This window comes from Vollenhovia emeryi, unplaced genomic scaffold (genome assembly GCF_000949405.1).
Source record: "Vollenhovia emeryi isolate VEMERY1.0 unplaced genomic scaffold, V.emery_V1.0 DF939157.1, whole genome shotgun sequence".
Lineage (NCBI taxonomy): Eukaryota > Metazoa > Arthropoda > Insecta > Hymenoptera > Formicidae > Vollenhovia > Vollenhovia emeryi.
In genome coordinates, this window is record NW_011967209.1 from 1,150,382 (window position 1) to 1,176,184 (window position 25,803).

Below are 25,803 nucleotides of genomic sequence, written 5' to 3' on the forward strand. Positions count from 1 at the left end.
AGTTTGGGGGAAGAACGACCTAAGTCGATTTAAGTTTCGTCGAAATTTTAATTCGTTCAAAGTTTTGAAATTGAAAATTTACGCATCCATTGACCAAATGAGCAGTTTGGTGGAAAAACGGCTTAAGTCGATTTCAGTTTAGTGAAAATTTTATTCGTCCCAAGTTTCGAAATGGAAAATTCACGTGTTTACTGACCAACCCGCGAGATTTTCAAGTCCACATTTTATAGTCTGATTTAGCCTAGCTTTTATAGTACATGAAAGAAACAACTTAAGTCGACTTAGGCCGTTCTTCCATCAATCTCCCCGGATCTCCGAGTAAGAGGCTAAAAACTCGGTGCTGCTGCGCGAACGGACGGTTACGTTCATCGCCGGCTGTCAAGCGCGGTTTGCGCGAGGGGATTTCATCGCCGCAATATTCCCGGGCGATCGTTAATTCGACAAATTATTCATCGTCGCGGAAATGAAACGCCGAGTCGAATCGACACAACTTCGCTAATAAGTTAACTAGCAATCGCTCAACCGCCCCTCGCGTCGGTGAAGTTCTAATTGGATCACTTGTACCCGTCATCGTCGCGAGGGGCCCCGGCGCCCGCGCGATGATCCCTCCCGCTCCCACGGCGCGATCGGCACCGACATTTTGAGTGAATTTTCCGACTGAAGATGCGCGTCATACCCGCGCCGCGCGGCAGCCTGTTGTTTTCCCAGTGAGAAACGCCACATATATCTCCGCTCGCCTCCGCGGAACTCACCCCCGTGAGCGCATTCACGTTGATATAATGCGCGCCGCGCGCGCTCGCGGCCCCGACGCGCGGAAGGCAGCGGAAGAGCCGGAGAAGAGAGAGAGAGAAAGAGAGAGCGAGTGAGGGCTCGGGGGGAAGGAAGGGAGGAAGAGGAAGAGGAAGAGCAGGAAGAACGGTGGATGCGGGGCGGTGGGTGGTCGCGGGGTGGAGGGGGGGACCATAGGCGAATCCCGCAAAATTGCAATTCCAGACGAAATGGAGTTCTGGTATTTTATCCGGCGTATGCACCTTGTGAATTCGAACGGGGAGGCGCACGCGTGGTATGCGCGCGCTCGTCCGTCCATCACGTCCGCGAAGGGGCCCCGCGCGCATATATGTATACATATCCGGGTGGATTGTAAATAACGGCACTCAGGTGTGGCGCGCGCGCGACGGTGACGCCTCGCCGTCCGGACGCGTATAAACGTCGCGTTTTAGCGTCGCAGGAAAAGTCCCGCTTAAATTGGCAGTTAATATTTTATTCAGCCCCGTCTTCCGCCAGGCGCGCGAAGTGAGCGCGAACTCGAAACGCTCGGGCGCATCGTGTATGCTTTGTGCTGAAATATTAAGAGATTTCGTACGGCGGACGTGCGCGCGGATGCGTTTAGCGAGATGATATTTTTATCTACTCGCTTAGGCCGACCGGCGAGTGCGTCGCGGGGGGGGAAACCGCGTTCGCCGGTTGGTTATAAAATTATTCTTAAAATTAGCGTATTATCGCGCGTCTCTATTCATTTTTTAACTTAACGGCCAATTTACATATTTACACCGCTCGTTTACGTGCCCGGGTGTGTGCCCTGATATTCTTATCTATGTTAAATTTCTTTAAAATGTACGCGCGGCTATGGAACTCACAATAGGTAAATCGCATATAGGTAGATCACGTGCCTTTCAAACACGCCCATATCCTCCTCGTTTGGACCCTCGAGGCTATGCCATAGCTGGGATCGTAATTGCTCGAGGAGGGATTCGCTACACCCTCTCGTGGTAAGGGGCTCTATCCCGCGCAATGGGCTAAACGTAACCATGATTTACGACTCTGCGGTCGATAAGGACCGCTATGAATGCGAGAACATTGGCGGTATAATGTTTTCCAGGCTGATGGTACTCCAGTACGGAAAACCATTTATCGCCCTTGTATCTACAAGATTCTGTACAAGAACGTATACGGGCAGACTCGCAGGTGACAAAATGTTCTCTTGAGAAATCGCGCAACAATTAAAACGCGAAACGATTATAAAATGCGACAGAGATATTAATGCAGAAAAGTCCTGTATTACGAGATAGGCTTCTAACATGAGGTAGCAGGTTTTCAACGCCCAAATTCAATCACAAATCCTTCCTCGCAACGATTACATGATCTAACAATCAATTTTCCATTAAACGGATTTCGCTCCGACGGCGATAAATTCATGGTGGAATCGACTGATGATGCCTATTAATTTCACCCTTCGAAGCATACATTTTTATAACCGAAGCCATTAACAGAAACCCCGCTATCCCATATTAAAATCCTATCCCATAATAGAGGACTTTTCTCTACCGATTTTCACATAAGTGAATCGAAGATAATGAATTACTAAGTGCAGCCAAATCTGAATCGCAATAGCGATTGTATTTTGTACGCACTCGTTGAGCATCACGATTCTTCAATAATTTACGGTCTAAAAACATGAACCGAGAAGAACAGTTACGGAATGTTTCGAGAGAGCAAAGTTGCTCCATAAGATATTACGGAAATGCCCAATATACGCGTATGTCATCCGATATTGTATTTTTCTCACGCGTGTATCCGAGCGTGCAAAGTGTGCCGTGTCGGGGCCTCGTTGTGCGCTTTATTTCACAGAGGAAAAGACCGCAAACGTCTTCTCCTGGCAAGTGGCAATTTGCATAAACGAACACCCGAAGTGTACTCCCCGTTCGTTCCCGCGAACTACGAGATTTGTCATCCCCTGTAGCCCGCGCCGACTTTCCAGCGACGCGATAATGCTACATTACTGGCGCTGCCGGAATTCGGGGGTAATTCCGGGACGTATGCGCCTTCGTCTCGCTACACGTATCTACGAGAATGCATCCCGATGCACTTCTGAAGATGGGAATTTGACGCGTTTTAGATGTGTGCGATGTGATGGATGGTAGTTTATGGGTATTTTCCCCCGAAGGACGATTAAGAGACGCTTAGAGGCACGTGCAAATTCTCGCGTGCGCGACAACTGTAACTACTGTAGTCGATGTACCGAGTCGGAATTATGACGGATATTTCCGTTTCGCGAAAAGCAGCGACAAAGACGTCGGTACGAGAGACGAGAAAAATCTCTTTTTCATTACGTTCTCTGTACTCCAACATTTCAGTTTTCAACTTTCATAATGTTCGTCTCACTTGCTTTGTTAGTTCCATGTAATCTTTGTGGGCAAAAAAACTGATTAATTAAAGTAGCTTAAATTTATGTGCGATCGTATACAGCAATAGTCTCGTAGCCACCCGAGAATCGGCAGGAATTAATCTCGCACTTTTTACGGATAACCGACGGAAATCGAAGCAGAACGGAAGTTAATAAGGCACGAACGATTCGGTCGAGAGAAGACAGAGTACCGTGTGGTTTATTTGGGTCGTTGACGAATGCCATCTACGTGACTTTCTATTATACTCTCCGTCACCCCTTGCAACTACAAATCCCGGTACTTTAACTGCCTAAACTGCGGAAACTACAGCAAATTTCGCGTCTTAACATAGCAGACGCAGCCGTCTTTTAGCCGATTAAATAACTATAATAACTTGAGTTGGCTATAGTGATTCAGAAAACGTTACAACAACTTGCGTAAATTTCACGTAAGACTCGCGTAACTAATTTTCAGAATTTTAATCCTTTTACCATTATCGCGCCGTGCGCAATCGCATGTACGCCCCACACCCAGAAAGATGTTTCTTTGAGTTCAAACAAATTTTCTTTGAATTCGGATCTTACTAGACTTTCAATTTCAAAGAAATGTTTTCTTTACCTTAACCAAAATTTTATTTGATTAATGGAATTTCTAAGAAAATGCATATCTATTTCTTCAAATCTAACAAACATTTTAATACAGTCATCGGCAATGAATCGTTTCGCAAGAGGGGAAGTGACTTGTTGAATTTTTATCAATGATCAATGACTGGGGGAACAACAATTCCCCCCTCGCGAAACGATTCATTGCCAGTCAGTGTACAAGTGAATAAAAATTTTGTAGATCCAACAAAACACGATTTCAACGTATCTCATTGTCAACCTAAATAAATCCTTTTTTAATTTGATTTGATTATAAATCTTTTTTAATATTCACTGTGTCTTACTTTCCGATGTAACGTCCCTGACCGTAGTCCTGCTGTGGCTGTTGTGTCGGATGCACGTGCCTGCTTTGTAATTTAGTTTTCTCCGACCGATATCCAGAGACAGATGACAACTTTTTTCATAATTTTGACTAATTAAGGCGGCTGCTGTATAAGCCGACCAAAAGTAGAAAAAATTGAAGTATGTTGTAGTTGTAAATTTTACCTATCAGGAAATTTCCGACCCGGTCGCCGATGAAATAAAATAAAGAAAAATGTTAAAGCTGTATTTTTTAACATTCCAGGAAACAAGCATCTGTTACATAACATCAATATTATAATTTCCTATTCCATAAGATAAATGTAATATAACACCTATGTTATATTACCTATGCTCGAAAAAACACCTTGAGAGTTAATATTATTTTATAGAAAAAGTAGATCTTAACAAAAACGAGATAAACATAATAAATGTCACAAGGATTCAAATGTGCTATTAAGTATATGAGGTCACCGACCTCTGCAAGCAAATACTTATTAGTAAAGTCAAAAGATACAATATTTTGAGGAAATTTGACAGCTCTTTGAGACTTGACAATATCACATCTTTTTAAATATGTTTTCAAATGTGCATATATAACCTAGCATATCAATGCATTTGATCAATAATGCATTAAGTGATATTTTTTTATGAAAAAAATGATATGAATTTATAAAACTCAACCGGGCCCCACCAAAGCAATCTATTACACGAACGGCTTATAGATGCCACGTTTCCCCCAAAATTGTAGATATTTTTTCCATGCAAAGAACCACAATCCGGATGGTCGGAACGTTGGAATAAATTATTAAATAAACCACTTAGCCAGTTTAAAGTCGTCAAATAATGTTTTCCATTTTTAAATAAATCTTCTTTCTGGGTGTAATGGGATGTTGGATCAGCATACGTGCAATAATTATTTTTCCTCAATTTTCAGAGGCATTCAAAGATGCAAGTGGAAAGTATGAGGGACGGTCTGTGACAATCGCCTTCTCGAAGAAAGGAAATAATATCGGAACGAGTTATCTCGGAAGTGGCTCGGAGAGCGTTTAAAGGATTGGGTCTCAGAGCAATAATTGAATCTCTCCGCTCGTTCCCGTATCCGGCAGGGTATCATGAGATCGGGAGGACGAAGAGATAAGAATCGCTATGTCAGTAGGAAAGGAAAATGAGGGGTGCGCGCCAACGTATCTGCCAACCGGCACCGCCCTTCGTTCAAATACGACCGCCCGCGACCAGTTAAGAATATTTTATCGTGGAATATTCGCGCACGAGGATCGGCAGGGCCCCCGCGCACCCCTGCAGGGGAATTCTCCTGACACAGCAGATTTCACAAGGGTCTGCCCGTGCCGACTGCGTGGGCATTTTTCTTTCTTATCTTTCGGCTTCTCTTTGCCGCTGTACCTCCACTGCGACGGACACATGCCAAGTGAAATGAAGGGATAAAAATTCAGAACGTTTCGCGAAAGATTAATCTTAAGCATCGAGACAATAGACAATAAGATTTCGTTAGAAACGGAAGATAACGCTAGTGAAGCGTCGTTTTATGAGGATTTAACTTATCAAATTTATTTACCGGCGAGAGGAAAAAGAGAGGTTGCACTTGTAACGTGGAAACGTTTTTTTTTTAAATAACAATAGTGTAGAAAAAATAAGAACCATTTGTAAATAGTATGGTACTACAAAGGTTTTCCAATTTTAATTCAACAACGTACTCGAGTATCTCAAGCATCGTCGAAATGCGAAAACAGGTCAAACAAAGCAATCCTAAGAGTGCATTCATTAGCGGCCAATTATTTTCATACGGTTCAATGGAAAATCTGACGTAATGTCACTTAAAGTGTACTTCTGTAATCGTGCGTCTATAAATCCATGTACAAATAACACCAAGAAACACAACTGTTCCAACCCATTTTGTTCATTTTAAATTTTCAAAACTTAAACCGCAAAAAGCTACACGAAGTACAAACTGAAACTTTTCCCCGCATACGCACACACACGCACGCACGCACGCATACATACACATACGTGTACACATATGCCACTGTGGAATGTCTAGAAATATAAAAGATAGATCAACTTGGACAAGAAGCAAGCGTCAATGTCCCACATTACCAGCCAACGACTACTACCGGTTTCAGAAGTCTCGAGCTCCGATCTATACTTGGTCATCGATCTTGCTCTAATAGATGAGCAAGGACGGAAAGTCGATTTGTTCGGTCGAGTAGCGGCGTGTTTTATTTGTCGCGGTGAGACGTCGTCGGGCCGGGGAAATGTAGAGTTATTACATCCCGACGGAGGAAGAGGACCGTTTTCAGGCCAGGCGACGAAGACCGGACGAAAAATGGAGCGAGCGGAAGCAACGACTGACGAATGCGATTCGCCGCGGGAAGCGACACACTCGTTTTCGGAGAAGTTATATTGCTAACTACAACTCCTCCAGGGAGGCCATCGCCTCGGCCTATGTGCTGCATAGGAATCGATGGTTATTTATATCGTCGCAAGAACGAAATTATAGGAACAGCGGCTCTGCCCGTTTAACACATACAGGTAAAACTGTAATTTGCAAGTTATATACAGTGTGCTTGAAAAATTCAATACTGCGGGGCAAAGTCGTGACGGAAAGATATCAATAAAATATTGCATAATGCATACGAGAGCGCTGCATTCCTGAAAGATGTAATTTATCCTACTTCTGGCATCATACTATCAGCATACATATATACATATATGTATATATATATGTAGGTATATGAAACACCAAAACGCGTATCCATTGAATTTATTTTACCCTTTTTATGGTGCACTATTTTACCATTTTTTCTGCATTTCTATTTCGCGAAATATTGCGGTTTAAGGTAAAGATAGCTCCGTTCCTGAAGCTTCACATTTATCATCTCCTATTTTCGTTTGCTATTTTTCTGTCGTCGGTAGTGTGTGAAATATAGGTGCTATTATTTGTTGAATTATTTGTTCTATATATGTCTATAGGTATTTATTTTTAATATTTTCTATACTTCGCTCGTCCCTTTACTTTCTCGTGTTTTTCTTTACACGTTTCAATTGTCTAATTTTTCATTGTCTGATCTTGTTATTTATAAAAATGTTACAATTTTTGATCGAACAAGTTACATACAACACGTTTTCGTATATCGATTATCATTCCACGCTACATTGTTCTGAATTTCTACCAAAAATATGTTTTATCCCATTATTAATGTGTGTACGTGTGTGTGGAGGAGGGGAAGAGGGTTGTATGTGTAACGTATTGATATTTAGCAGATTAAGCCATATATAAAATCACGAGGTCACTCAACGGATAACCCATTTTTTATCATTTTTTACCAGCTTGGCATAAAATTCTGCGCAGACATATTTCAGTACTTTGCGAGACTCTTAAATTTATGAACAGTTAACGTATAAAAAAGTCGAGATAGTTAACTTCTCTACAAAACTTGAGATTTAAACATTAATTTTTAATAAAACTGTCAGAAAGTATCCGCGTTAAAGAAATAAAGCTTTCAAAATTTCTTGTTAAAATATTTAAACATTATTAATATTTAATCCCGAACACGAGGCAGATTTCCAAATGGATCCAGAGGAGAACTTAAATCAAATCACCGGACCGATGAAACAAAAGCAGTCGTCCGTATTTTCAATGCACACAAGATAGATAAAATCCAGAAGCGGAGAGCAATATTTAGCGTTGATTTTGCATGAATACGAAACCAATGTTTTTTTACCGATTCGACCGTTTAAATCTTTATGGGAGCGCTCTGACCGACGGTTCATAAAAATTCATTTGCTCACCATACACGTGATCGCGGAATAAATCACGAAGAAACATCGTGTACCAAACCCACCGCGAAATCCACAGGGTATTATCAAATCAGAGAGTTCTTCCTCGGTCTTCCCTTTTTCACTCAACAGGCTTAAGAGAATTTAGGAGGCGGGTGCCTTTCCCCTGCGCGAGAGCGCGGGACTATATATTACGATGTGCCGTAATCGAACTCGTTGTTTTCTCTCCCACCCTTTCTTAAATGCTCTCCCACATGTATTCGCGGCACAAACTTTCTGTATCTCGAGAATTGCACGCGAAAATGCATTTCGGTAAACGGCGAGTATTTAAGATCTGCGCACAACGTGAATGAGAGCCACGTATAATCCAATTTTACGCAACAGAGATTTCACACGCAAATCGACGTGACTTTTTGCTCACGAACTCAAGGGACAAGGAAACGATTTAGCTTCTCTTTAGTATGCGCGATAAAGTTGCGATTGTTACGTCCAAGTTATCCCGAAGAGATAAAACAATTTCAACTTTTCCAAGGGCAACGTGCATGCAAGCTCCGATTTGTACTGTACCCTGTACATACGGAGAATGTCTCTTCGACCAGATCCATTTACCCACTATACCATCCTCAACGAGCACGCATTGTACTCCCACGTATTCTGTGTTCGTACCCTTTTAGTGAATACGCCATTTTATCCAGGTGTATGTGTGCAGATCCATGATCACCTACGCGTTCGCGTGTGGTCGTTGGCGGGGGTGAGAGAGAAAGGGGCGCACGGCGACAGTGCTAACCAGTGTTCAGGGCGGAACGTGGCCATTGGCGGTTGGTGCAACGGGCGGGATGAAGGTGGTTTGGGTCGAAGGGACGTGCCTGCTCCTCCACCTTTTTCTACCTCCGGCTTTATTTTTCTCCGTTTCGCCGCGACACTGTCTTTGTCCTCCAGCGAGCTTCCTCCCGGCGGACTAAAGGGGAAATGCGGAAATGTGCCGAGACCTTAACTTCATTATTCTGAAACGCTTTAATTTCGGTCGACCGTGTCGCGCCGGAAAGGGAGGCAGAAACGAGAGGTATCGAGAGTAAGCGGCCGAAATGCGGGCGATACAATTGTAAGACGGCACGAGTTACGTCAAAAAATCAAACGATGCAAATTAAAATGGCACTTATTGCTCCTCTTTACTCAGGAGAAAGAAAAATCATAGATTTTATGTGCATATTAAAGATATATCTAACCTAAGGATACCGCAAATATCAAACATCAAACAAATCCAGTAGATAGAACACAGAAATGGATGGACAAAAGCAAACGTATCCTCTACGTGATAACATCCCGTAAAATATGCAACGCTTGTCCAGTGAATTCGACGGAGCTTTTCGCCGCTCCGTAAAACTGTCAAATCGTTCAAACATTTATGCGGGCAAAATTTTTCGACATGCATCATAAATGCACTGGAATGTATCTGCTGCCGCTCTCGCATTAAACATGCATTCGGCGCAACGATAAGAAGGACAACGGTATCAGAAGAGAAGTTTCAACAGTCGTAATAACAAGCAAACAGTCCGTCCGATGGAAAATATTTTCCGAGCAATGACTTTTGCTGCAGACAAACTACAATAAAGCTCGTAACAGTAAAGACTGCGAGACTCGATAGACCGATTATAGTTTTCGAAAATAACACAAAGCCATCCGCGTTCGGCTAAGAGGCAATATACCTTTAACAGTGAAGCCATGCATTCTTTATTGACACTTGTCTCGATTATCCTGTTTGCACGCAGAGATTGAGAAAATATTGAGCCTGTAGATTGCGTACTCTCTCCACTTGATAGTAGTCGTACGGCTTGCAATCACGCCCCGCTGTACGTGGCAACTGCTTCGTATTAATATCTTAAAAGTGTTCGCTCGTAATACAAATGTCGTCTCGTCTAACTATATTGCGGAACGATTTCACGCCGCGTGTAATTCTCATGATGAAATTATTTGCTATCGCAAACTTCAAGAATTTACCTGATATCTCTACATCACGCGTGGCACACGTGACACGAAATTATACGTGGAAACATGCTCGCCTGACGCGTGCCCGTTCGGTCTGTGCTTGAAATAGAATGATTATGCTATACGCGGCGCACACAGTGCATTCTAATCGCTCAAATAATTTACATCAACGCGCCAAAGAAATATTATCCAAATATTGTGAATTAAACGCAGCGCCGATTGAAGCTTGCATTAATCGCACTAGAGTTCTCGCTCGGTAGAACGAGGCTTGGAACCTACCGAATATTCCGGAATATTTGCACGTCTTGCTTTACTGTTTACTCGCCTTACTTTACGACCTGTTTCGCACGTTTGCGCGTTTCTCATCGCGCGAACGAGCGCGTTCCAAAGTACACTTCATTGTTATCGCTGCTTTCGTTTGCTCTTCGCCGTACTTGCTCTATATTAGCGCTTTGCATCTCATGCTTATTCCAGATGCTTGCCGCCAATATACGGCGGCGTATAATTGCATAAAAGAACGACAAGACGCCAATGATCCTCGATAAATAATCGTTACGACCGTCACCGCATTTTAACGAAATTTTGGCCCTATGTTGAACCTTTAATTCTATTTTATAGTAGGACCTAAGACACTAAAGAGGTCGAACTGCAAGTACAAAATTTACTCCTACTTTAAAACTGATAGTGTCGGGCATTTCTACTTTTGCTAATTTAGCATTAAAATAGGTCCTTTTAAGTAGGAGCTGAAGTAAATGTTTAGAATTAAAGATTCGAGGGAGGAGTGAAAAAATATATGAAATTGGTAAGACGCCCGCCTAGAGTGACGGAGGTCCAGGTTCAAACCCTGGCAGAGATAATATTTTTCGCAACAAATTTTCTGTGTCAAAAACACGTTGCCAGTTATGGTCGATTGAAAGTTTAATTATTGTAAAAAACTATAGTGTCTTCAAAGTAGGTTATTGCTGGTCTATGTAGGTGTATAGATCAGCTAAGTAGGTGTAAATTAGCCTTTAAAGTGTTAAGTTAGTGCCAAATTTTTGACTCGGGTAATATCATAGACGTGTATAAATCAGCAGATATAAGAAAAATATTTTTGCATTGAGTAAGATGAAAACTAGTGTAATATACCGACGACAGTGTACGGTATCATGACAAGTAGAAAACTTGTGTGCGATATAAAAATATTTCGAGTGCAGCAAGAGCACGATGTGTTATGAAATTTTTGCCTGAAATATTTTTAAGCAATACCCTTTTGCCCCTCACGATCGAAAGATACCGCACGCCACGAGACGTACTATCGCTTACATCAGTTGTTGTTTAACTTAACACAAATGTTATGTCTCTTAAACTCCTTCGGGCATTTATAGTATACATTATGTGACGCAGATTGAAAAGAAATGGCATTGCCTGCCTGCCTCTGTGCATTTGAATACATATGCATATAGAGGATTGCTATTGACGCTAGGTAGTACCACAAAAGGCATCATGGATCGTAGAAACGTCATGCATTCCGTTTGCCCAGCTTACTGCTCCAAAGGCTCGTTTCGCACACGAGGCGCACAGTGACCCTTTGGTCTCCAACCGTCTTCTGCTTGATGTATTCCCGAGGGAATCGATTAATACGCGCGATTGCGGATGCAACGAGCCGCTTCCAAGACCCCCGCATACCGTAATGGTCAAACGACAGAACTTCCACACCCTTTCAGCTTGGGCGCTTATATTATTTGCAGTCGTGAAATTATTGGAGGAGCAGATGGGAACATAATAGGAGATAATATATACTATGATAATCGATATGCCGACATGTGATATTATTACGCATTTTGTTGTTGCTAATTCAATTGCGGTCGGTGCTTTTTCTGGCATACAAATATTAATTAACGAACAGGATGGCTACGTTAAAGCTACCAATTTGAGATAATCATTCCCTTAAATGACATCGACCATTAAAATCATTAGTGCATTCGGGAAGCGTAATAGGTAACAAGACACTGAGTACGTCATGGATAAATCATTAATTGGCACAATTACCGTCACAGTTACCGAGATACTGATTCATTTCTAATCAGGGGTAAGTCTCCTGTCATTCTATCCCGCGGACATCGTAACAGTACAAGGCAATCGTGTCCCACGTGCAATAGAAGTTATTACGTTGCTTCTACCATGCAATTGCAACTCCGAAGACGCCGACGTCTCTGTAACTCGAACTAATACCTCCTACGACTTCAGGCGGAAATTGTGAGCAGCGCGAGCTACCGTCGACTGTGCGTTCATTACCGCTTGTACGAAAATCTAATCTCGCGATAATTCAGGAATAAAACATTTCCGCAATTTACAAAGCTATTTCGCGTTTCAACGATACAGTCAATGCAGTTTCCAAGCCCTCTGCAATTATCTCGGTATACAAAGGGCCGAAAATAAAATGTTTCACGTCGGAGAAAATAAGAAGTGATAATTAATTTCAAGTTATTTAACAGCTATTGCAAAATATCAGAACAATTTCGGAAACGAAACAATAAATGTATATACGTGTTTTTAAGCGAAAACTATTGTCCAAGTATTCGAATCCTTCATTGTAATATGAATATAATGAGCCATTGAAGCGAAGAATCGCGCGGTTTTGCGGTCAAGTATGTTTGCGGTTATAATATCCTACGTTATTCTGCAAATATCTGCGAGATATGGGCATACGAGACCATTATCTCATACGTCTGTGCGCGCAACAGGATTCGAAATGGTTAGCATTGTGTTTTTGGCCCAAAATAACGTAATTGCTGATCCGAATATAACTTAATAAAAATCACTCCAACGCTCTTCCCCGCTCCGATTTGATAATTATGTTACGCTGGAGTAACAACGAATTAGTAAAAATAAATCGACGCGAGAAATTTCAATATTCAGTTTACATAAAGCGTATTTGAATTAAATCGCTCAACAATACACTTTGCAAACAGATTTTGCGGGACTACCGATTAATTCAATCCAATACGGTCTGCTGGTGTACGGGAGGAAAAAAAACACAGCTTTCGCAATCAAGCGCGACAGGTTATTTCGGTCTGGACACATAAGCTATGAATCCATCGGTTGCATCTCGTTCGTATGCAATGACCGGTGCAAACAATCTACCGCTTACGGATGACTATCACGTAAACATGTCGTGCGGAGTCCAATGAATTTGAACTATCGCCGGCGCAAAAGTTTGCTTTGATACCACTCGCGTCTATCACGTCCCGTAAGCTGCCGCGAGTTCCATGAGAATGAGACGCGAGTGTCTCTTGCGCGTAGCTTCCGCGCGGATTATCACGATTGTACATCGTTCAACTGAATTTACCCATTAACGTTGCGACATTCCTTCGCGGCAATAAAACGTACCTCGCCGTAAAAGACGGCGCCGTCGTAAAATACTCCGCGGAATATAATTTACCTTCTTACCGTCAGTTTTATGTAAATTGACAAAGTTATCGTCTCGCTTCCACGACTAATGCAAACTGACGCTTAATGGTAAATTAATTGAACCATTGGTGAGACATCTCCGAGGGTGTCCAAGGGAGGGACAAACCGCTGATTAAAATCATGTACACCAATGCCTATTAATGCCCAGTGGGTATTACCTTATCTTACTTTCTTATTTTATCTTATTTAGCTTGTCTTATCTTATTTTATCTTTATAATGCCCCAGTAAGGCCCAATCCCCGAGAACTGCCCAGTAATGCCGCTAATCTGTACACCACAACGCCCTCAGCGGCCAAATAATTAAAAAGTAACTCTAGATTGACTACGCACTCGGACAAATTACGTAATGTCGCGACGGAACCTCATTTGCGTTTCACGGAGCAATGAACAATCCAAGAATAAACACGTTACCGTGGAAAACGATTACTCCGAGCAATCGCCAAGTAAAGCTCGCCATGGCACTCTCAAGACTGCGGGGACCTTCGCAGTCCGCCGCAACTGTTTTCCTCCGGCACTCCGATTTCCCGGATGCAAAGGAAGGCGACACCATCCTCTCCCTTTCTCACCCTCTTTAGTAAGCAGCAGCAGTAGCTGCGCAGGGGTCAGTCGGGATCGTATTGCTCGACGGGAGCCACGCAATTGCAGTTGCGGAACCGCGAAGCTCGGCGGAATTCGAACTAACGGCATTCACTCCGGACTCCTTGATACGACCGGAGTCGCGCAACTTACAATTATAGCGTATACACGATAAAGCCCCGTCGCTTTCCACGCGGACACGCACACCCTCCCGGGAAAACTCAATCTCTCTCTCTCTCTCTCTCTCTCTCTCTCTCGGCTACGTTACCGCAATCGCCACGCATTTCCCGCCGCGCGACCGTCGCGTAAGCGAAATTTGGTAATAGCTTCGTATCCCCCATTGAGAGCCGCAAAGGAATGCATGTTAATAGAATTATTGATATTCCGCTTCCACTCGCGCAAACTGACCGCGCGCCCTTAACCAGTTTTAACCAACGAAATGCCGAAATTATTTCAAATTTACCAACGTTAATTGTACGACAAAATGTGTGTATTTTCACTGGAAGTACTCGCGCTCGAATGCCGAGAAAGTGCTTTAATGTCTCGAGCGTTAAACGGCGGCGAGACGCTATCAAGTCTCGAATCCACCGCGTGAATCTCTTGCTTTAGTTTCTGCAAGCGATTACAACTTTTTTTCACATCTGTTTTAATTAAAATATATACACGCGCGGAATACTTTTATATTGCAGACTAGCTTGTTGCGTAATATGCAAACTAGTGAGCAAAGAGTTATATACACGCGATCCTCAGTTTGCCCGACATTGCCCATTCAGTTTGGTCGTTACACGGACCACTACCGATATAGCGAGAGCTTTAGGTGCCAACTAGCTTTTCAAATTATCATTTAAACGGATTCGAATTGTCCCATGATACCCGTTGTTCATAGCTAGACTATGCTTTCGAGATTATAGGCCGTCGGGACTAAAACCATTTCTCTCACGGAATTTAATCGGATCCCGGCGGAATTCCAGACCAGTCGTCTCGAAACAAATTCACGAAACACCAACTGTATTCCAGTTTGCTTCCGAAATTCCAAGTAAACCAATATAACTCGCGTGAACTCCGCAAAAAAAAGGGGTAAACCCGTTGTGCGGAGATGTGTGCGTGCCATGCGCGCAAATAGAATAAGGTAACCGAAAGAACGGGTGCGCCTAGGTACACCTAGAAGGTGTAACCATTTCATCTCTTATTTATTGCATTTCTAACATCGCTCGACTGACTAACTTACCAGGCATGTTATATTCTTGCAACTTAAGCGCTCGTTTCTAATTATTTAGAGTTTGAAGCTCGTTTTAATACCAGTTTCAACATGTGGAATTCGCATCTGTAAAGTTCAATTAAGCGCGATAAGCGAGCCTTCTGCAGCGCGGGAGAAAATTCTTGGAGCAAACGACGTGCCTCGTCATTTTCTACGCGAACGTAATTATGCGGCCATACGATCCCGGCATCAAATTAATCCAGGCATTATCGGGTAGCCATAGCGAGCGCAACATCGTACCGCGACGTGCGAAGTTATCGATCGTAATTACCAGATTTTCAATACGCCGCATCGATCGACACTACATTACTGCGTTTTGTATCATCGGCCGATATTATATTCGCGCCTTTTACGACTTATATTGCTTTTTCTCGCATAGTCACAGGGACCGTAACTTACACAACCCGCCGTTAAATCCACCGTCACGGCGCCGTAAATATGTTCCATCGAAGATATTGCACTACAAGACGCGTATACATAGAGAATACATAGAGGGAGAGAGATGCAGGACGGAGTGAGAACAAAATTATTTCGCGGGCGTAATGGCGCGGATGTATCCAATAAAACAAGGAAGAAATAGCGGGCGATCGATCGCGAGAAAACAGAGGCGCACAAAATTTTCTCCTCAGCATGCCAAACCCCGTAAATTTCTGAAGCTATTAAGTTTATCGGCCCGGGTAAGAAGCTCCTAACTTTTATAAATGGTCGTCTTGCCTCCGGTGCAATTTACGAAAAAAAACCTCGTTCCTCATTTCACTTAATTCTGCCACAGCGCGGGGACGGGCGGAGGGGCCGGCGGTACGTCAGGTCGGGTAAATCGATATACCGTTGTAATAGAAAACGATTGATTCGTCCCCCACGATTGATCGTCCCTAAGACCATCGTCCATCCCGCTCCGCCGAGAGGTATTAAAATCTCGGTAATAATGGAACTCTGCTCCGAACACGATTATTTATCATCTAAATAGAGGAAAGTCCTCTATTATGAGATGGACTTCTAATATAAGACAGCGGGTATTGCAACAATTACACGTACAGTCTATAAGCAGATTTCACTCCAGTAAAATCACAGTGGAGCCAACGGACGATGCCTGTTAATTTAGCAGGAAATCCCGATGTCTCGTATTAGGAGCCTGTCTCATAATAGGGAGCTCTCGTCTATTGTTATTCTAATAACTGCCCAAAATACCTCCTTGTCATTTGACCATACAGGCGCAGTATATTACATTTAGAATCAATTCAATTATACGCAGGTACAATCCAATTTATGTCACTCAGCTGATTGCCAATGAGAAGCAACTAGAAGTTATTTACAAACGCACACGTGCCACGCGGTAGCACGGAGGGGAAGAACGCAGGACAGGACGCGCTTCAATGTCGTATTACACGGGGAAAGTCTTTTCCCGAAGCTGTACATGGGCTGCTAAATAATTTCACTCAGTCACGGACGCGACGTCACCGGCAATTTTGTCCGTCAAACTCGGTCTTGCTGAGACAGCGGGGGTGCGGGTTTTCCCAACTTTTTTACTCTTTCGCGATCTATTATCAATTCCTCGGGGTCCCTTACTGTCCCTCAGCCCGCGGGAGGAAATGGCCCTTGACCTGGCGGGCGTTGGCGCGGGCGTCGGCAATCTCGCGAATCGCACGGCGGTGCGATTCGCGCGGTCCAGTTCGTCGTCGGTGGGAAGGAAGTAGTGGCCACGATATCTTCGCAGAATACCGTACTCCACGCCTCGCTTCAAGGCTGCCTTCACCTGGGGTATCGCGAAAACGCCGATGACTAAGCTTGCAGGCTCAGGGTAGAGACCCCTGCAATCAGAAACTGGCCATAAGAGTTCGTCAAATTCCCGCGAGTGAGAGAGAAACATCTCACTCTTCTACGATTCTACGATCACAAAAGAGTGAGATAGCCTATGTTTCCCTCTCACTCGCGGGAATTTGACGAACTCTTATGGCCAGTCTCTGATTGCAGGGTCTCTATGCTCAGGGTAAAGCGAACGCGAGTGCGCGGCACGAAAGGTCAACTGTGCGATCGCCGAGGTCCGAAATGACGCGGCTGCGCGATCTTCGATCTCGCCATTTATAAAACGGGAGCCACCGCTGAACAAATTTTCGATTCCCTTCCATTAAAATATCGTTATTCGGAACGATTTGCGGAATTGACACGAACTTGGCACTCGTACGGCCTTTACATACGCATGCCTGCGACAGTGATTGACACGTGAAAATAGAAAAGGCACAAAAAAGATTTCCGACGTTGATTTCAATCAACGCTTTCGTTTGTTGCTTGGAATCACGACATTGCGCCAATGGTGTGAACGTTAAGGCGTTTATAACACTCGGCCAATCAAAATCACAAGCATTACCACGGCGTACAGTGATGGACAGAATGGTTGCAATGCTTTTTTTTAATGAGTTTTTTAATGAGACACGTGCATTTAGATTCAGGAGGTTTATTACGGTTCTCTGATTAGGTGAAAATGACGAAAGCGAGCGGCCTTGTCTCTTACTAAAGGGACAGTTAGAAAGAGACAAAGCTACTCACCTTTGTCATTTTCACCCAACCCGAGGATCGCAGTAAACCCCCAGGTTTCGACTTGTATAAAGCGTCGTCTACAATAACCGGCGTAAGCGTGGAGTAAGAAGTAAGAGTAGGAGTAACGTTTTTGGCGTAAGCTGTTTACGCCGACTCAATCTACAATACGGTGAAGTAGGTGTTGTAGGCATGCGTGAAAAGGCGTAAGAGTAAGAGTAGGCGTAAGAAATAAAAATAATTCATTTCGCTCACGCCCTTACTCCAGCTCTATTAAACCGGAAGTAGCTCTTTTACGCCTACTCTTACTTCTTACTCCACGCTTACGCCGGTTATTGTAGACGACGCTTTACATTTGTCAGATTTTTCAAGCGTGTCAATTGGCTGCAGGATAAAAAAGGTTTCAAGTATCTAGAAATCTAGCTTGTAGCCAATCAATGCGCTTAAAAAATTTGTCGTACGACAAATGTAATATAGTAAGTTTTGTTCAAAAACATTATCTTTAAGGAGAATTTTACTCGAGAAATAGATCGGAAACTTTCAAAATGGTTTTGAAATGGCTATCGAATAAAATACTCCTTGCAGAAGAAGATTTTGGAACGTACCCCTGAACCTAAATACGCGTTCCTAAACTCATTTAAAAAAGAAGTGTTGCAATCATTCTGCCCATCGATGTACACTGAGCGCATACATCACGTTATGGGCATAAAAAATATAATTTCGGCTATTGGATGGAAGATTATTGAAATTGTGTTAAAAAGTAAGACCCTGGCTGTGCTAACTTGTTGTTTGACGCGCTGTTCTGGCATGCTTGAAGCGTAACTAATGTATCCGGCAATCTTTTTGGACGTGGAGCCCTTGGATTCGCGAAGATCCTGTATAGCAGAGACGACTAGAGCAGCGATTTTCATAGGCTTTATTTTTCGTCCCTTTCTCTCAGTCTTTGTCTCCTTTCTCGACATTTTTGCAATAATCGTTGACGTGCATACGAATTACATCCGCAATGTAGGGCCAATATTACTGTTAAAAACATACAAAACGGGGCTCCCGCAATGTAACCGACACGAAAAATTTACTCCGCGATTGCTGTCAAAGAACTCGGTCACCATCGATTATTTCTGTCATTTGTTTTAATATCGAGCCGAAGCTGTTTTCACGCGATGTAACTTTTTGAAAGCAGTCTTTGGAAATACTAGTTTTCAATTTAACTGTAGAGTTTATATGTATATCAAATTAACTCTACTCAATTAAAAGTAATCTGCGAACAATTTAAATAATAATTTGTACTTGTGCGCGCGCGCGCGCGCGCGCGCGCGTGTGTGTGTGTGTGTGTGTGTGTGTGTGTGTGTGTGTGTGTGATGTAATCCGTACGTATATTTAAGCAATTTAATAATTTTCTTTACGAAACATCGCTTTTTCATCGATCTTGTATATGTACATACGTACACGTGCCCGTATCAGAAATCGCCCACGCGGAAAAAAACGCTAAACGGCAGGGCAGGTTGGAGAAGAAGTAAAACGCGCGTGAAAAAGTGCCATAACTACTAAGGGCGCGGCGTGTTGGAACTTAAAAAAAAATGCGATGTCGGACCGCTGCACTACAACTGTGCCTATGCAATGCATATAACTGGGACACGCGAATTATCTTCTTTTTGCCCGCATTTTGCCCGAGCTTTATCGGCGCGTTCTCGGTGCGTGTTTTCGCCCACCTTGTCTCGTAATCAGTCAACTTTACGATAGGCATTACTTTCTTGAGGGATGAAAAAAAGGCAACCGTTGAATAATACATCGCCACCGGCCGGATGCACTCGCGTCGGGTATCAACCCCTGGAGGTTGCAACCGCTCTTTTTACAACCCCCGGCCGGAGTAGCGCGAATTAGTCATCGCGCAAAGGAAAAAAGGACGACGGCGGTATACGCGAGAACATTACCGCGGTGATTGATCGTCAGGCCATTATCAGCCGCGAACGAAAGTACACAGCGCGCAATAAACTCTGAAAAGTCGGAATCGTTATGCAATCATACGTGCCCTGATAAGCCGCGGCCGCTAATAACGGTGGACGATACGTTGTACCAAGAAATTCGCACGCGATCGCGAAAGCCCGATGATATCCGCACGCAAGCGCCGCATTTGCATAATAAAAAACGGAGGGGGGGGGAGAAAAACAAAAAGATTACAATTACTAACGGCGGCGTACGGCCATGTCGGCCGCTGCTCGAGAACGTATTTTTAGCTGTAATCGGCCGGTATTAATCTCCGCGAAACCACTTAATTTCACGCCGCGTTGAATCGCGCCAGTTTTTCACTTCGACCATGGTGGAGCGCATAATTTCAAGATTTTTAACCCCACGCGCGGTCGTTACGTTTTTTAATTGACTACACAAAAATTGCTGGCGATTTCAGCCATTACCCGTTTTTTTCCCCGATGCGATACGCATCGAAATCTGATATATAAAAAATTAATACGATCCATATTTCGACGATCAGACAATTACATGTCAATAAAATATGAAATTAAAATGTTTTAATTCTTTCAATCAAACGGGAGCAACGTGTCTCACGCACTCGAAATTAATTCCTGTTACAATTGCTTGTTAATTTCACGTGATTGGAAATGGAACACCGCGCATCTCAATGTAAGTTGATCCCTTTTCCCGCTCTATGCGTATACGGCTGTATGCGCTCGCTGTCGAGCCAGCCGTAAGCGAACTAATTCCTGAACAACGCGGCCGATTGTCGAATATTGAATATTCGGGCATCAAAAATGCGGGACCAAAAACGACTCGGCGGCATCCGTAATACCGCGCTGACGATTTAAATTTGCGACAGTAATAATCAAACCAGTTTTGAATGTTGCGCGATGACAACGAATTTGCAATACGTTTAACGACGGGCGGGATGAATCGGCCTCTGAAACGCGCCATTTAAAAAGCAATAATATGCGGACATCGTCAAACATCTGTAATGCCACCGCATCCCAGCGCATATGCATTCGTAGTTTACACTGTTTGTTACGATCGGTTTGTCGCCGATTGCAAGTTTCATCGCGAACAAACCGCATAAAATGAAACAACGTTGAACTTATTAAACGTGAAACCGCGTTAACGGAGCTGCGCATATCGCGCGCGATATGGTGTTTCAATGTTTCATTATACCTACCCTTTTTATGCATAGATATTCACGCCTGTATGTACGCACATCGCTTGTTTTCTCTCAACTCTTTATTCAATATCGAAAATATGTAATGAGAAGAGGTGTAAAAATATTGACACTCGGAACTACACACTGAAAAAAAATTTCTGGTTGAATATGGACGAATCAGATAATTCCTTTAGGATTTACCAGAATTTCTGTAGGATTACAGGAATTCTGGTAAATCCTAAAGGAATTCTGGTAAATCCTAAAGGAATTATCTGATTCGTCCATATTCAACCAGAAATTTTTTTCAGTGCACAATGTGCTTTTTAGGCTTGTTTCTTGAATTTTCTATTTCTTATTTTTATTTTACTTTATCTTACTTTTTCTTTTCTTTTTTATACTATACTGTACCATTGTGATATAAGCATTTAGTTCAGTCCTATGAATACAACTGTAATAACCATACGCTTTAGGGGACCTGTCCTAGAGCGTTTAATAAATAACAATTCTGATTTTCTCTCTCTCTCTCTCTCCCCCCCTCTCTCTCAACAATAAAAAAATTAAGTTGATGCAAATTTGGGTATAATTAGATCGCTGAATTTGATAGAGAACGGCTAAGAATATCACATGACGATTTATGATGCTATTTAATTCGTCCGTGTAGACGGCTTCAAAGTTCTCCCGTTTTACGTGGAAACACCTTCGCGAAGCGCGGGGCATCATAAATTAATCGTGGCATATCAAGCATGATCTAGTACATTCCCTGCAGCTTTACTCCCTTCTCTCCTTTCTTCCGGCTCATGAGCGTCGATTATTATCCGCGCAATTACGTCGGCAGCTCGCGGTTAGGAAAATACCGATTCCGAGCTGCTCACGGCATGCGAAGAGAAATTTATTAACAGGCATACGTGATCGCTTATGCACGCACGTAATAAGGTTTAAGCGACGTGCAGGGCGAATTAAACGAGCCGAACGGCTATCGGTGCCGACAATGCGTTCGACCATGCTTTATCGTTTAATATTCTAAGTGGCCGTATAATCAAGTGACGTTGCCGCACTCGTAAAATGCAACGAAGCGAGCTAATTACGGGCGGGCTACGTTATGCACATAGATTTTAGCGACCGTTCACCGCTTGCCAGGAGGATCCACCAAATACTTTATGTGGCATTCACTAGCATAATGTAACTAAAACGTAATGATATCGGAATGTGTTAGAGCTCACCATACGAGTAAATCTGCTTCCCGTCTTTCTAACCATTGTAAATGTTAAACGCTTACAACGGACTTCGAATAAGGAAAATGTTACGTAGATGTAATGGCTAATGAAATGAAACGTGACGTGACACGCACTTTTAATCTCTTAAGTGACTGAATACTTAATTTATAACCATTAATTTTGTTGCCGTTTTGTCCACTAATCTTTTCACGAAATAATCAATGCAGAATAAGAGGTTCTTCACATCAAATCGATGTCCCGCAAACTTGTTAAGATTATATCGTTGTATCGACTTTCCTTCAACGTTTAGATATTTATCGTTTTCTAGATAGTTTTGCCGACTCTCTCTCTCTCTCTCTCTCTCTCTCTTTCTCTCCCTCTTCTTCCCTTCAATATCGACTACGTTGAGAACCACTGATATAAAGCAAAGTAACACGACTACGAAGTTTCGCTGGGAAGGCAGTTGAGATAAAGAAGGTCAATTAATCTTTCGTTCTTCAGACGGTTGTTGCCAACGGGACGAGGATCGAATGTGAGGTCATGCAATTTCTGCCGTTAAAGTTAAAATCGGATCTGTGGAAGGAACTGTGTGCGTGTCAAATAATGAGAAAGCGATGGAAAAGAGACGAAACGGAGAAGAAAAGCACATCCGTGCCCTCTGTTAATTAATTCTGCGCAAAGCACAACGCCCGAGGTATCCTTATCTTATCCTGTCGGCAGGATATCTCCTGCGCGCGCGCGCGCGCGTCTCCTCGAAAAATTGCGGCAGCCCCGAAGAACTTTCAATTGTAGTCGCATTTAATTACCGCGCTCTCGTTTCTCCTGGATTTATGTAATCGCGGTTACCGCGAAAAGCCCCTCGCCGAGAAGGTACGATCCTTATTGTGCGCCTTTGCGCATAAACAGCTTTAAAGAAATGTAATTCCCTGTCGTTGTATTGTCGCTGTAACGCGAACACGTTATTCAATTACTTTGTAGTGCGGCTACGCGATAAATTTCGAAATTGACAGAAGTCCGACGTGGAAGCTCGCATGGAGCTTTATGAGATATAACCGTACCGGCTCTCCCCCCCCCCTCTCTCTCTCTCTCTCTCTCTCCCTCTCTCTCTCTTCCTCTCGGACATACCGCCGTGACCAGCGAATGAATGTAATTTGCGAGCGAAATGATTAATGGCCGTCACAGCGACTAGGTAAACTACTAGCGATGCTCTTCTTCGGCCTTCACCATGAATGGATTACGTACATAAGCGATCGCGATAGGGGGGCATGAGTTTTAGAGCTTGCGCTAGGAAAGTTTCGAGAACCACTGCGCTAAATGGGATTCTCTATCAAGGGTTATGCGTGATATGCGCCGCTATTAGACGTAGGCCCGCACGTGCGCCGCAGAGTTCGAAATGATCGATCCAGAAACAAGCAGATCGGACGAAAGCCAGCAGACTTGCAGACCGAACACTTTAGTCAGTATGCGGAGTGGAATGGCGGATGGCGCATCGTGGAAATTACCGGCGTTCCGATGCATCATTGCAGGATTGTGCAGTTTCCGCACAGGGCCGTAACCGCCGATCGGACCCTCCCGAATGCAATTGATCCATAACCAATGGCTGCACTCACGCTAATACCGTAACACTCGTACGTCACTAACGTCTGTAACTCCGGCATTGATTATGCGCTAATTCCGGCCGCTCCGCGCACGAAATCATCCTCGGTGACTTTAAATTATTCAGGTTTCCGTATTGGTCCTCACATTACAAATAATAAATCTATTACGGGCCCCGGCGAGAGCGCAATCTACACACCCGTTATCTCCGTTTCCACGTCGTTAAACGCAACGCACCACCGTTATCACATATACATCTCCCTCTCTCTTTCTCTCTAATTATATTTTTTACAATCCCACGCACAAATAGTCCCGAGTCACCGATGCTGCCGTTCGAGTCACATCAAAAATTTCGATGGACCGTCATCAATTCGAAATGCAGATAAGCCATGCGTTGCGAGACAGCTTTACGGCTGGTTTCCTGGGATCTGCAACGCCATCGGACCTCATGAAGAATTCAGCCCGGCTAGCGGATACATTCTGGACGACGTTCGAGCCACGAAACTTGTTGTTGCACTAGCAGTATCTTGCTTGAAATGGGCTCCGCGGGGAACGGCGTGCCTCGTTAATACTTTAATTTCGTGTAGCAGCTTTCTGTAATACTGCCACGACCCGACAAACGTAGCCTGACAGCATACGAAGTTTCCACGAGCCAAGGCTTAATTGTTTGCTTACTGAATTGTTGTTAGTTAAAGTGGAAAGTTGCTGATAACTCGACTGCAACAGAGATAGCAAGAACGAGAGAAGGAAGAAGGAAAGGCAGAGGAAGGGCAAGGGGGAGAGAGAACTGTAGGAGAAATCGTGCGGGAGCAGAGAGAGAGAGAGAGAGAAACCGAAAGGAAGACGAATCACGTGTAACCGGAATCTGTCTGTTGCATTAAGTAACTAGATTCTCTCTCTGACTGAAATCTCCATAGACGAAAGTAGCGGGCCGGTATTAGCCGCGGAAGATCTTATCAAAATCGCGAGAATCCCTCGGCAGTTTCATTGTTCCTTAATGTTTACAGGCGTCGAACAAAAGGGAAGTTTATTGATCGAAGTAAGATGGTAATATTTTAGAGGCGCAGACTTTTTTTTTTTAATAATATCGGGAGATTGATGAGATGCACGATTGTACCGAGCGGAAGGAAATTCTGGCGACTTCGTTATTGAACGCTACAAAAGCGCCAAGAAATTGCGTTCATATTTGATGGATTGACAATTAAATTTTCCATTATTGGCGGTAAGCCTTTTAAGCTCATCGCACGAACCGTATATTTCGCCGGTTTCTTGAAAATGCGCAATACATATATACAAAGCCGCGAATAATTCATGCCGTTCATAAAAGTGTCGCAAGTATTTTGAAACTTAGAACGGCGTAAGATTGCAATTAAAAAGATTCTGCGTTGGACAACTTCGTTTTTCCAATAGCGATAAATTAATGCCGCTACTTGCTTTATAAACTACGAGAAACGTTAAATAGCCTGCAGAAATCTTCGCAAAGCCGCAAAGCTTCTAAAAGATCTAAGTTTCATTCGGGGAAGTTCGTAAGGAATTTTAATCCTCTAAGTGCAGCAGCAAATAGCGTTGCAATAACGACGAGGTTTTCTCGAGAAAAACACGTCGTTAACGCATCGGACGCATCGACAGATTTTGGCTCTTGCGGATATACAATAGATATCCAGCGGACTCATATGTTGAAAACAAGTCTCGCAGGAAATTACCGGGAATTTTGGAAACAGGGAACAGCTCCCGACGTTGTGCAAAAATATAAAATCGGCTATAAAAAGCAGTGGCCATTATCTTTATGTATATCCCTGTGGGCTCGATGCCAGATCAAAGGCACTAAAACTCTTTCAGCGTTACATCGTAACTCCACGTCCCTCGCCCTGACCGGCCTTAACCCAACCACGATCAATTTCACCTTTAACCCGAAAACGTCCACTTGAACGCATGCCAGAGTAATATGGTTACCAGGCGCCTCTTATAACATTACGTAGGTCACGGATGAACCGCGCTATGATGAGAATGGTAATGAAGGGCCAAGCAATATCGGGATAAAATACGATAGCTTACGTGGCGCGGGGCATAATTGCGCGCTACGAGAGAATGCGCAGAATGCGAAATGAAAATCCTTTCTTGC

The 25,803-nt window shown here is 43.4% G+C and overlaps 2 protein-coding genes across 3 annotated transcripts in view; both read right to left on the bottom strand.

The window, feature by feature from the left end:
* The window catches only part of LOC105564949 (TWiK family of potassium channels protein 18), a 230,124-nt gene that overhangs the window by 174,936 nt on the left and 29,385 nt on the right, over window positions 1-25,803 (bottom strand). The gene's annotated exons all lie outside the window — the stretch shown is intronic.
* Window positions 16,630-18,950, bottom strand: LOC105564982. Its single transcript, XM_012017784.1, has 2 exons — window positions 18,512-18,950; window positions 16,630-16,950 (listed from the first exon to the last, which is right to left on the bottom strand). Exons 1-2 carry the CDS (start codon window positions 18,689-18,691, stop codon window positions 16,630-16,632), a joined length of 501 nt encoding a protein of 166 aa, XP_011873174.1. The 5' UTR covers window positions 18,692-18,950.

What these genes read in the sequence shown, in the direction of transcription:
- LOC105564982 (XM_012017784.1), bottom strand. Translation starts at nt 18,691, where the DNA reads ATGTCGAGAAAGGAGACAAAGACTGAGAGAAAGGGACGAAAAATAAAG. An exon ending in AACAGCGCGTCAAACAACAA is followed by an intron (nt 16,951 to 18,511) that starts GTTAGCACAGCC and finishes GCGATACCCCAG; the next exon opens with GTGAAGGCAGCCTTGAAGCG.